Source organism: Marmota flaviventris, chromosome 13, assembly GCF_047511675.1.
Source record: "Marmota flaviventris isolate mMarFla1 chromosome 13, mMarFla1.hap1, whole genome shotgun sequence".
Taxonomy (NCBI): domain Eukaryota; kingdom Metazoa; phylum Chordata; class Mammalia; order Rodentia; family Sciuridae; genus Marmota; species Marmota flaviventris.
Genome location: NC_092510.1, coordinates 99,500,745 through 99,513,457, shown reverse-complemented (window position 1 = coordinate 99,513,457; position 12,713 = coordinate 99,500,745). Strand labels below are relative to the sequence as shown.

The 12,713-nt window shown below is 60.6% G+C and overlaps 2 protein-coding genes across 4 annotated transcripts in view; one reads left to right on the top strand and one right to left on the bottom strand.

The window, feature by feature from the left end:
* The first annotated feature begins 2,657 nt into the window (after positions 1-2,657).
* Positions 2,658-3,465, top strand: Qrfp (pyroglutamylated RFamide peptide). The gene is made up of 2 exons (XM_027935453.2): positions 2,658-2,786; positions 3,001-3,465. The coding sequence occupies exons 1-2, from the start codon at positions 2,658-2,660 to the stop codon at positions 3,463-3,465; spliced, it is 594 nt and encodes a 197-aa protein (XP_027791254.2).
* Positions 3,466-8,422: 4,957 nt separating this feature from the next.
* Abl1 (ABL proto-oncogene 1, non-receptor tyrosine kinase) overlaps positions 8,423-12,713 on the bottom strand; it is a 123,191-nt gene continuing 118,900 nt past the window's right edge. For all 3 annotated transcript variants that reach the window (XM_027942789.3, XM_071601055.1, XM_027942798.3), the window contains one exon: positions 8,423-11,851. In XM_027942789.3, the coding sequence (XP_027798590.2) occupies positions 10,137-11,851 (1,715 nt within the window). In that variant the 3' untranslated portion in view covers positions 8,423-10,136. The remainder of the gene's footprint in view (positions 11,852-12,713) is intronic.

Here is a 12,713-nt window from a genome sequence, read left to right as displayed (position 1 = left end):
GGGTAGGCCACACCCAAGGGCAGAGCAAGAGAAGGGGACAGGGCAAAGGGGTAGGATCACAAAGGAACAGGAGAGTGTAGCTCAACTCCATGGGTGACACGCCTACACCTGAAGACAGGCCCTCAACTTCCTGAGCTGGGACGACGCCCAAGTCACCACGAAATGTAGTGATAGGTAGAGCCTCTCGCTTCAGGATGGAAGGCGGGGTCACTCAGAGTGGCTCCCCACAGTTGCCTGTGCCCCACATGGATGGTGGCCCTGGGAAGCAGGTGGAAGCACACCCTGCCCATGAGCCATCTGGGAGAAGCCACCTGGTGGCAGGAGGCTGGGAGTGACAGAGGCTGTGTCCCCACTGTGGGCACCAGTGGGGAAGGAGCAGGAGTCGATGACCACATGACCCACACGGCGCCCTTGCCACTGTCCACACTCTCTTACAGCCTGGCCTGGGGGTCCCCTTGCTGTGGCCCGGAGGTGGAAGGGATCACTCTCAGAGGGTGATCTCAGAGGGACGAGAGGGCCACGTCCACCCAGCGGGACAGTCAGCAGAATTTGAAAACAACGTATCACTCTGGGCCCGGTAGGGGAGTGCGAGGGGGGAGAGCCAGAGCATGCCATTAAGGGACAGCGACTGTGGGGCCAGCCATGGGCTGGAGAGGGCCCAACTGGCCCCACAGCACCAGTGCCCACTGCCAGCCTCGCCTCGGGCTCGGGCAGGTGAGGTGCAGCACCTCTCGCCTTCCTGGGCCAGGGGAACGGCCATAGGCCGTCGCTGGCTTCATGGTGTGTGACTTCCTACTAGAGCAGCCGGCGGGAGTGTGGGGGGTGGCCATCCCCTCACCCCATCTCCTCGGAGAGCGAGGCTGGCCCACAAAGACGTGTGCGTTGGATTATCAAGAGTGGCCCGGGAGCTGCAGCCCGAGGACTTGAGGGTGGGTGGCTGGTGCCCACGATGGGCAGCTAATGATGGCCACTCTCCTCCAAAGGGCAGCATCCGCCCCGCTCATCGGGCCACATCCTGTCGCGCTGGCCTGCATTGTGTGGCCAGCACGGCCCCCTCCTTGACCACCAGTGCTCCCAAAGGAATCCCAGGGTCAGGAATGCGCGGCAATCAGGCAGCGTGGGGCGGGACGCCTGGGGGCCTATAAAGCTGGCCTCCCAGACAGGGACCCCGAGAAGCTCCGCCAAGCCCAGTGCCAGGCCCAGGGACGCCCCTCCCGGGAGTAGCCGGCGGCATGGTGAGTACAGCCCTGTCCCGGCAGGAGCTCTGGGAAGGCCCTCAGCAGGAGCTGGGCATGGGCGGGCAGCAGTGGGCACCCGAACCAGGGCACGGGAAAGGCCCAGCCCTGGGGAGACCTGACCTGGTCCTGCCACAGCCACTCTGCCAGGGCCAGGCCCTTCTTCCACAGTGCTCTTCCTGCCACTTCCTGGGCGTTGGGAATGGGGGGCCTCCCTGTGCCCCGTGGTGAGGCTCCCCAGTTTCTCCCAGGTTCTCAAAGGGGTCTGGACTCCCCCAAAGGGGAGAGTGGCCACATTCTGCTCCACGTCAAGATGCGCCCTTTGTCGAGGCCTGGAGGGCACCCCAGGTATACCTCTCCCCAGGAGGGGCTGCTCCCGGGTCCACATTCTTTCCACCAGGAGCATGGGCAGTGTGTGCTTGTCCCCTGCAGAAAACTGCCCACGCCACCAGGCCCTGATGGGAGAGGGAGAGCCAGCCTGGCTGGTACAGCCAGCTCCTGTGGGGGGCTTCCCTGGCAGCCGGAGCCTGCCCCAGCCCCAGGGGGAGGGAGCCCAGGAGAACTGCTTTGGGCAGAGAGCAAGTTTGCTCTGACGATTCTTTGAAGCTTTCTGGCTGAGCTCACTGTGAAATGTCTTCAAGGAGCCGTTTCTGGAAAGAGCCCTGGGGAGTTTCTGGAAGGAGCTCTTCTCCAAAGCGGGTGCTCTCTCTTCCAGCTTCAGAGCCACTACTCAGAGGACGAGCCAGCTCTGCTCACCCTTGGTCATTACCAAAAAGTCCCCTCTGGGGGAAGGGAGCGGCTTAGTGTCAAGGCAGGCGCATTCCGGGAGGTCTCTTTGTTTTAGACAGTCACACATGGGGGACAGCAGCAAGTCAGGGTGGGCCACACTTGGGTCCAGCACAGTTAGAAGCCGTGGGACCCTGGACGCTCATGTTGCCCATCTGAGCTGATGGGGATGACACCCCTGCTCTCAGAGGGGCCTGGCACCCCAAGAAACCATCCCAGCCACGAGAACCGGGCGTTCAGAGACTCCACTTTCTGGCCCGCACCTGGGCATGATCTTTCTTCCTTTCTGGTGATTTCCTGCCTGAAAAAGTGGGAATGACACTGGTGACAGTTTACCATGAAGCAGCAGCGCGGTCCTGCAGGGAAAGCTTGTAGCTCAGGCCCCCCATGTCCACTGTGTGTGTGGAGGATCGGTCAGGTCACCTGCTCCCCCCCAGTTGAGTGTCTGAGTTAGGGCAGGGCCACCAATTCCCTGCTCTCAGGAGCCACCTGTTCCTGCGCTAGAGACAGCAGCAGAGGATCCCGGTAACCAGCTTACCAGACCCACTCACTGTCAAGTGGAAACAGAGAAACTGACACTTCTCACTTCCTACCCCGTGGCTCTGAGATGATAGGGCCCGAGAGTCAATAATTATAATGAAAGGAAATGAATCCAAATTCCCGCAGCCCTCCGGGGGCTGCCTGGGCACCGCTCTGAGCCGTTCAGAGCCTGAGTGTGACAGTGCTAAGCTGCTGCGGCGGTTGTGTGGCAGGGACCGCGGGAGAGTGAGAACCAGCCTAATTGGTACAGTCAACTCCTGAGCCTGCTAAGAAAAGAAAGGCCTGGTCCCCAAGGCTGCTTGGAAGCTGGGCTCAGGTGGGCCACCCAGCTGGGTAATGACCACCCTTGGGTGGTCACCCAGGCCTTGGGAGTCCGTTGATGGACTGTTGAGTGTGGCCACAGCACGGCCGTGACCCTCTCCCTCTCTCCTCTGGTCAGGTGAGGAGCCATCTCTCCACGCCCTTCCTCCTCCTCCTGCCACTGGGAGCCTGTCTCCCTCTGCTGGACACGAGGGAGCCCACAGACACCGGGGGTGCCATCGCAGCCGGTATGAGCTGGGCCCACCTGGCCCAGGGGTCCAGACCCCACTTTGTGTGGGGCCCCGCCAGGTGGCCAAGAGCACCGCACGCACAGGCCCCACTTGCCAGGGCTGAGGGGCTGCCGGCCTCCGGCGGGGAGCAGGCTGGCCTCCGCCTCGCCAGGCAGGACGGCAGTGAGGCCGCGGGCGAGAAGGCCGGTGGCCCGTTAGGGAGCCTGGCCGAGGAGCTCAGTGGCTACAGCAGGAAGAAAGGCGGCTTCAGCTTCCGCTTTGGCCGGCGTCGTCGGAGGGCCAGGCGTTCTCGAGGGGCGGCGCCCCACGTCTCCCCTGCCCTCCTCCTTCAGCCTCCGAGACCCAGACTCTGAGAAGACGGGGCGTTCCCGTCGGGTGCTGAGCAGGGGACGGGCGAGGTGTGCGCTTGCTTTTGACTTCTAACTTTGCTGAAGAGAAGAAAAGATAAAGGCAAGGAGGAGCCGCTGCGCCCTGGCGGGGAGCCACCCGCCTGCCCAGCCCCGGGCGGCTCTCGGCGGGGGTGGGGGGGAGCGGCGGCTGTGGGGCCGGGACATGAGTGGGTGAGCTGCTGTGCCGCGAGCTGGGAGGGGACCGTCACTGCGGGGTAATCGGGTTCTCACAGTCTCCAGAGGGACGCCGGCAGCTGGCATTCGAGTGCATCGGCCAGCGAGCACATTCCCTGGGTGCAGAGGAGAGACGGGGAGACCCGACACAGCAAGGCGACAATCTCCTTCTCCCCATTAACATGAGATCCCTGAGGAAGAGGACCTGCCTGGCTGAGCACCTTCAGACCGCGGCCCCCCGCCCCCCGCCTGGCCACCCCTCTGCGGCTGTCCCTCCTGGAGGGCGGTGTTTGCAAGCCCGGAACCCCGTGGGAGATGAACTAGGAAGGAACACGTTTTTGCTGTAGCAGGGTTGCATTTCGAATGCTCAAAATATGGATGTGTTGTGCGTATCTTTTGAAATAAAAGTTGTGACAACTGTGAAGTCATAATGAAATGCCGGCTTCTCCCCAAGTCCTCAGGGCCTCAGAAACTTCCTTTTCCTAAGCTCCGAGCGCCTCTGCTTTGGGGAGATGGAAATCTGCCGCCCGCGCTGGCACACCTCTCCTCGCATCCCCTTAATTGGCAGCTGGTCAAAGGTACAGGGAGCCCCGGTGCCGGCTCCCTCCTCCTCCGCTTGCTGCTTGGTCCCCGCTTTCCTCAGAACAGGGAGCATTAGGGAAATGACACCCCCACCCCCGGGAAGGCTGGCGCTCAGCCTGGAGTGGCTGCAGGCCCGTGGCCAGGAAGAGCATTCCCTTCAAAGGCTGCCGAGCGTCCCTGCGTCCCGTGTCAGAGGCAGCAGTCAGAAGCTGCTCACTCCCGGCTGCGGCTGCCGAACTGAGGACGCCTATTGATGTTGCTATGGCAACAGCTCCCTCCCCCCTCAGCACTGCGGCTCACCCCGTTCACAACTGAATAATTTTCCATTGAGCTGTCACAATTAATTGGTGGATTTTTATTAGCCTTTTAGAACCACCCTGGGCCGGCCCAGCTGGCACCTTGGAGCATGCCAGTGTTTCCCTTCTATGAGTGACTACGTTCCCCAGTAGCAGCTCTCAGTCTGTGGCAGCCAGAAAGCCACTTCATTAAGGCGACAGATCCGAGCCACAAAAGAACCGCCGCCTGGGGAGAGGACGGCGAGTGAGGTGGGGGCAGCCCAGGGTCAGAGCCCTGCCCGCCCGCCGCACACTGCCTCTCCCGGTGCCCACTGTGCCCACACAGAAACAGACGCCCTGCGGCCTTGCCGGGCGCCCTGGGTCCTGGAGCTGCTGTGATAGGGACAAGCCGAGGGCACCAGGGTCTGGGAGGCACGTCCTCCTCAACTCTCGCCCCTGTCTGAGGAAGAGCTGATCGAGAGGCCCTTAGAGGGCTGGGGTGAGCTCAGCGGCAGAGGGCTCCTGCTGTGCCCCAGGCCCTGGCTTCAGCCCCCAGCACCACAGGAAAAAAGAACTCCTGCAAAGCATTGCGGTCATCACCTGCTGCATGTCACTAGGGGGGTGGACACAACCCCTGGAGCATCATCTGTAAGGATGGGCAGAAAGGGGCGATGTGATTCTGACTGATTCCCTTGCCTGCAGGTGTGCTCAGTCAGCTGGGGTGCCCAGTCCACTTTGCGGGGGACAGTAATCTGGAGTGACCCCGTCCTGGCTCATCCACACGCTCATCAAAGACCAGGTGGACAGGCCAGGCCGAGGCAGGGAGGTGCCCTGGAGCAGGTCCCCTGCCCACCTTCACTTGCCAACCTCCGTGCTCTGAGAAAGGACGAGCCCTTGGCCACTGGTCTCGAGAACCTGGAGGACGCGGAGCTGAGCCCTCCGCCCAGCCCTGCCCACGTTGGGTCTGCACTGGCAGGTGTCCATCCAGCAGGCTTAGACAGGCCTCGGTGGAGGAGCCTGGGAAGAAGAAAAGGGGCCGGGAGGCTTCAAAGCAGTGGCTGAGCTCGGCCACCCTCTCGGCATTAAGAGCCAATGCTTCCTCTGCCCAGTTTGCTAGAACACCTGAGCTCGCAGGTTGAACCGAGGGCTCTGACCTGTTCCACCACTGCCAAGACACCTGGTCGCACTTCCTCTTCAAGTCCCAGCACCCCCCCACACAGCCCGTGGTCCTCCCTGGGGAGAGCTCTCGTCCCCTCCAGGCTGGTGAAGGTGACACTCAGGAAGCATTTACTTTGGAGCAGGGATTCAGCCCCCTAGTGCCCAGCTTTCTCCCCCAGCCTGGCGGCTCCTGCTCCTCTCCAGAGCCCTCGAGAGCTGCCTACAGCTGTTCCCTATGTTTACTTTAGACACAGAAAGGGGTTCCTCCTGGTGTGCCCTTCAGTGGCCCATGTCTGTCTGTAATCCCAGACTTGAGAGGCCAAGACAGGAGGATTGCAAGTTAAAGGCCAGCCTGGGCAACTTAGTGAGGCCTTAGTGAGACCCTGTCTCAAAATAAATAAATAAATGAAACGAATGGAAAAGCTAGGCACGATGGCCACGCTTGTGATCCCAGCAACTGAGGAGGCTGAGGTAGGAGCATCGCAGGTTTGCGGCCAGCCTGGGCAATTTAGCAAGACCTTGTCTCAAAATAGAAAATAAAAAGGGCTGGGATGTAGCTCAGTGGTAGAGCACCTCTGTGTTTAATTCCCAGTACTGGGGGTCGGGGGGTGGGGAATGGAGAATACTTCTGTCTATAGTTTCCTGTATGTTTCAAAAATCAAAATTCTTCTTTTGGAGGGCGGGTATCAGGGATTAAACTCGGGCGCTTGACCACTGAGCCACATCCCCAGCCCTTTTTATTTTGCATTTAGAGCCAGGGTCTCACTGAGTTGCTTAGGGCCTTGCTTTTGCTGAGGCTGGCTTTGAACTCGCAATCCTCCTACCTCAGCCTCCTGAGCTGCTGGGATTACAGGCACGTGCCACTGTGCCCAGCCCAAAAAAAGGTTCCTGGGGTAGCTGCTGTGTGAGTAGGAGGGAGTCACCTCCTTTAATTTGGCTCCAGTGTGAAGACGCTGCAGCAAAGAGGCTGCTTGAGACCTCAGCCCTGATGAAGCCCTTGTCACCTGGTGCTGGTTGTCCCCTTGGGAACGCCCTCTCAGACCAGGTCTTGGACAGGCTCTCTAACTAGTCACTATGGCAGGCACGAGGCGGGGGGTGCTGGGTGACCACCAAGAAGCCTCAGCTTTTGTGCCCACTGAGGGCAGTGACCGACCCTGCTCTACCGAAGGACAACGCGAGGGTTCCACATGGGACAGCGTCTCCAGGAACAGCCTTCACTGAGGTCCAGCGTGCATCACAACGTGTACCAATTCAAGCTGACCGTGTTTTGTGGTGACACACCCACTAGCCGGTGACATCCAGGCTGACCCAGAGCTGTCCCCACACCGTGCCCGAGCAGCACCACAGCGGAGCTACAGCTCACCCCCAGCTGGCTCCCCCCAGGTCCTGTGTGGGCGCCGGCAGGTCGTGACATGGGCCACTCTCGCTGTGCCACTGTTACCCTGTGAGCACCCTGTAGCCTACCCTCTCCTCCCTGAGGAGCAACTGCACCATTTTCAGTGTCTAGGTTCCTGTTCTGTGACAGTGCCCGCATCAACAGTGGCTGCCAGCCCCTTGGTGCACTGGGCCCCTGGATGCTTCCTGGTTCAGGGCCTGAGAGGAGGACTCAAAGTCACCCAGACGCGCCGCCCCCGTGCAAATGCACATTTTTATGGAGACAGAATATAATTTCTATTAGATTCTGAAGGGGTTCTAGCACCTCAACATGCTTAAGGAACCACGATCTTAGAGTGGCAGACCAAACTCAGTGTGGTGAGGTCAGGGGACACGTGGCAGGTCCTCATTTGGGAGACAAGAAGTATATCATGCCACACAGGCACATGGGCTGAGGTGTCGGGTCTCATTTGTGTCAGCTGACTCACACAGATGCCAACACACCTGAGGACGCTGTGACGACCACACAACAGTTCACTTTGCACACAAGGAGCAGCCTCCAGTTGTGGCTGTCACCAGGCAGGTCCATGTCTTTTTTTCAGACCAGTCCTGAGGAAGACCCTGCCAGCAGCAGGAAGGCCCCGGGAGGCCGGGTGCCCGACTCCACCCGTGAGCAGCAGCGGCCCACACCTTCTGTGTCTGTGGAGGGGGCAGGGCCTGGGCCCAGTGACAAGCCTGGGGCTTCAAAGGCACCATGAGCAGAAGTGCTACTATCCACCTCCTCTTACCAGTGTCACCCAGCTTGCGTGGAGGCTGGTGGAGGGAGGGTTAGCAGCCCCACCCAGAGGTCCTGTGGAGGTCCCCAAAGGCAGGACACTTGTACTCCTTCTTGTCCACACCAAGAAAGACCGTGCCCGGCATAGCTGATGTGGGTGGAGCACATGGGGCTGTGGGTGGGAACAGAAAGTAGGTTTGAAGGAAAAGGAAAAAGGGACCCGACGGATTCACCCAGCCTGCGAGGGCCTCAGGACGCGGCCTCCTCCCCCACTTCAATGACCGTGGCAGCCTGACACGGCCGGTCAGATGGGGCCTGGACGGGGTGTGGAAGCCAACAAGTGCGGGCCAAGGACTCGGAGGGGCCAGAGCGCACAGCACAGCACAGCGAGTGAGTCCTGCAATATCGGCCCCAGGACAAGGGTGACGCTGGGCGGGTGGGTGGGGCTGTCACCGTGGGAACCCGCCACCCCTCTGTTCCATGAAACAATGTTGGACCTCAGCTCAGGAACCCCAAGCCCACGTCACCCTCCCCACATGCACACAATGGCTTGGAATGACAGGAGTCACAGAACAGAGCAATGTGCCAGCAATTTTATAAACACTTATTTATTTCAAAAATACTACAGAGGAGAGATTTAGATAAAAAAAAAAACAAAAAAAACACAGTCATATACAGAAACAAAATGCACTGGACCAAGGGAGAGAAAAGGGTCACCCTGGGCATCCAGAAGGGAGTACAGTGGAAACCATTTACACGTCGTTTATAAAAGAGCATGTCTATAAGAGAGTGTGATACCAAAGTATAAATGCAAAATATAGTGGCACATCATGGAGAGACCAGTACCTCGTGGAACGGGCGGTCGGGGAGTGGGAGGTGTGTGGCTTGGTCTCAAGGCCGCTGGCGGTGTGGTGGTGCCTCCCGGGCTGAGCCACAGCCGTCGGGGGCACTGTGAGGACCCCATGAAAACGACCCAGAGGAAACCATCTTTTCCAGAAAAGTAAAATGTGAGTTTAGGTGGTCGGTGTGCAAGTGGGGCCTCGTGAAGCTGCACCTCGCACCCCTCAGCTGGGGCCAGGCAGGCCCCGGCCCGGCCCCCGGGTCACCAGGCTCTGCCCTGGGCTCTGGTCCCGGCCAGCCTGGCCTGCTCTGAGAAGACCCTGGGGTTTCCTGCCTGTGGTTTTCTCAACAGTCCCTGGTGGCCCCATGGGAACACTGGGCTAAGTGTTGCTCATGGTGATTAAATAAAAGATGTGCAGTTGAAGGTGCCTGAGCTGGGGAGGGCCTGGGGGAGCCGTGGCATTCCTTCTGAGCCTGGGGCCTGGGGGCAGCTCCTTTCTGGGTCAGGTGGCTGTGTGGAGGGCAGAGTTTTGAAATGCTCCAGGAGTTCCAGAAGACTACCTTTCACCAAGAGGAGGCCCCATGACAATCTCCTGTGTCTCAAGAGGAGCAGGGAGGGAAGGGAGACTGGTCAGAAACCCAGGCCTTTTGGGGCACCTGGATGTGTGCAAGGGTCCCCTGGCCACTGCAGACCTGCCCAGGCCCAGCCCTGGGCTAGCACCTCCACTTCTACCCCCCTGGGCACCCGCTCAGCACTCAAGCTTTCTATCCAGGATTCGCAGTGCATGTCACAGGGAGCCAGAGCTAGAGGCTGGGACCCAGCGAGGACACAGAGTAAAGACCCCCAGCCTGACACTCTTTGGCTCCCTGCTGTTGGGCCTCCAAGGCTAGCTGGGTTTGGCACCCCGTGTTCCCTTGACTCCACAGCCGTCCCTTCTGCGAGAACTGGAGAGCTCACCAGCGACTGGAGGGTGGTGCAGCGTGCATACCTCTTGGGGACGGAGTTCTCCAGGCAAGGGGCCTTCAGCGTGGAAGGTCAGGACAGCAGGCGGGCTCCCTCCAGGGGTTGGAGGTGACGGCATCTGGAGGCACAGCTGGAGCAGGAGGTCCAGGGAGAAGCAAGGCCAGGGTGATCCTCACAGCTGTTCCCAGCTGGCCTGAGAGCTGAGTCCAAGCACCAGGGGGTGACAAGCCTGGTGGGCCCTGGAGTGCCACCTACAGTCCACAGAGAGAGGACTCCACAGATAGTAGGAGAGGTGGCTCATGGGGCCGGGCTGGGGAGGCGACGTGCAGGAGGACAGCTGGTGCACAACATAGGTAGTCGGGCAGGACTCTGTGGGACCCTGGTGCCCCCCTGGCGCAGAGCCCTGGGCCAAGTGCGGCTCACTGGTCCTTTGTCAGGCAGGGCAAGCCCTAGCAGGCTGCAAGCAGTTCCGGCTGGTGACCCCTGGCTCCTGCTACCTCTGCACAATGTCGCTGATCTCCTTCACAGAGCTGAGGAGCTTGCTGAAGTCCTGCGTGGCTGCGGGGCCACCCCCTGCCGTGGCCGGGCAGATCTGAAGCTCCCGGAGGCTGCTCTCCAGTTTGTTGATGGCCTCTCGGAAGGCGAACTTGTTCCTCATCTGCTGGATGGAATCCACGTAGCTCACGCAGAACGTGTAGAGGTTCTTGCCGGCCTCCAGCACTGAGCTGTGGCTGGCCATCTGCTCAGAGTTCCTGGAGATGGCCAGGCACAGGGCCTCGGTGCTGTCCAGGACCACGCCCTTCGTGATGGTGCCACTGGCGATCCTCTCTGGGGGCTGGCGGGTTTTCCTAAGTGATACGCGGGTTGATATGAGGGGGACAAAGGCCGTGGACGAAGGCTGGTCACCTGCTTGGGCTGAGGATGCTGCTGGCATCACGGGGGGGCCAGGGGCTGGGCTGGTGGGGGTCCCGGGAGGCTTGGTGGCTGATGGTGGCTTGGGCGTGGATGGGAGCACAGGCTTTTTGAGGCCTTCTCCTGGCTGGCTGGGTTTGGTGGTGTCACTGTTCACAGCATCTACAACCAGACTGGTGGCCTTTGCTTTTGCGCTGACGCCCGTGTCCCCTGCTGCTTCCTGGCCTGGGCTCTGTGAGGGCTTCCCCATTTTCCCTGTGGAGGCTGGTGGGGGCGGGGGGGCAGGCTTGAGCTTGGACAGCCTCCCCTTGTCTCTCCCTGGTGACTCGGGGGGGTGCTTGTGCCTTCTCACTCTGGACTCCTCGGCCGGGGCCTTGCTGGGGACCCCAGAAGCACCTGCCCCTGCCCTGCTGAGGGGGGGCGGTGGCTCAGCTGCAGCAGGGGCCCCCAAGGCACTGCCCTTCCCAGCCTCGTCCTTGTGGGGGAGGCCAGAGGAAGCAGCCATCATGACCTGCCGACGGAGGAGCTTTGGGGTCAGACTGGGAGGGCTGGAGCCAGGGCTGGCCCCGGCGCTGTCTCTGAAGACCTCGTCGGCGGCCTCCTCGCTCTTCTTTGCCAGCCGCGGCGGGGGGGTCACCGTGCCTCTGGCCACCTGGTCAGGCCTGTTCTCGCTGGCCCGCTTTCGAGGCAGAGCTGGCTTCTCACTCTTGTGCCCCGCAAATGTGGAGGAGTCAAACTGCCTGCCGGTGGACTGCAGGTCCCGCGGCAGAGTAACGGACCGCCACTCGGTGTCCCTGGCCCCGTGGGGCACGCAGGAGGCCGAGCAGGACCGCAGGAAGCGCTTGCTGGAGCTGCTGCCAGCCTCCTCTTCACTGGCTGCCAGTCGGCTGCTGGTCAGCGTGCTGGACTTTTTCCACAGGTGGGGAGAACGGAAGCCCGAGCCCCCAGGCTCCCGGAAGGCTCCATTGGGGACACCAGCTCCATTGCTGGGCTTCGGGGACTTGGTGGGCTCAGCTGGGTCTGAGGGGGTGGGAGCTGGCGTCCCGTTGCTGGTTTCCCGGCCGTCTTCCTCACTGACCGCTCTGCGCTCTGGCTGACCATCCATCTCCCGGAAGGAGCTGCTGCGCTTGGGAGGAGTTGGGGCCATTTTCTTCTTCTTCTTGATCAGGGCGCTGAACAGGTTGGTCTTCTTGTCTTTGGGGAGAAGGCGCTCATCTTCGTTCAGGCTGCCGTCGGGGGCACCGCGCTCTTTTCGAGGGAGCAGGGGAGACACAGTAGGCTCTGGGTCCAGGGGGTCTGAAACACAGGGGAGAGGTGAGCAGCTCCAGGCCAGGAGCTCCCAGCGGAGCCTCGTGGGGTGCGGGCTGGCCCGGGCTGATGGCAGGCTCTGCATCACTGCCCGAGCCAGGCCGCTGGGCCTTTCTCTACTCACCCCAGAACTCTCCCACTTGTAAAATGCAGGACGAGAAAACCCACAGCCCGTGAGGACGTAAATGAGACGATGAAGGCAGAGCTCCCGGACCTAATTTCTCAACCATGCCACCATGGTTGTTAGTCTCCTTGAAGACAGAGGACCCAAAGTGCAGGATGGCCCTGGCCTCCTCGTCTTAACACGGGTTTACTCTAAAGCTCAGAGTCCCTCCAATGTCACTCTCTGGTCAGTAAGAGCAATGACAAGGTCAAGCAAGGGGTCAGATGGTGGCTCTCAGGCAAGCCAGCCAGTGGAGGTTCCCACGAGGTACCATCTAGAGGAGAGGCTGCATACCACAGGGGGACGCAGCAGCAGGCCGTGGTGTGTGAGAAACAAGGTGGCCTCTCAGGACTCCCCCCGGGCATCCTTCACACATGAACACTGCTCACAGGAGGGCTCTTTCTCTTCTCGGTGGTGCTGGAGGTCACGCCAGGTCCTAGCCCACACTAGGCGAGTGCTCTCCCACTAAGCTACTCCCGGAGCCCCATACGAAACCTGAAGAGGGAAATTCTAGGGGCCGGAGCTGGGGCTCAGTGGCAGAGCGCTTGCTTTGCACGTGTGCGGCACTGGGTTCGATCTTCAGCACCACATAAAAATAAATAAAGATACTGTGTCCATCTACAACTTAAAAAAATATTTAAAAAACTAAAGAGTGAAATTCTACACATCTGTCTCAGGGCAGGAGAG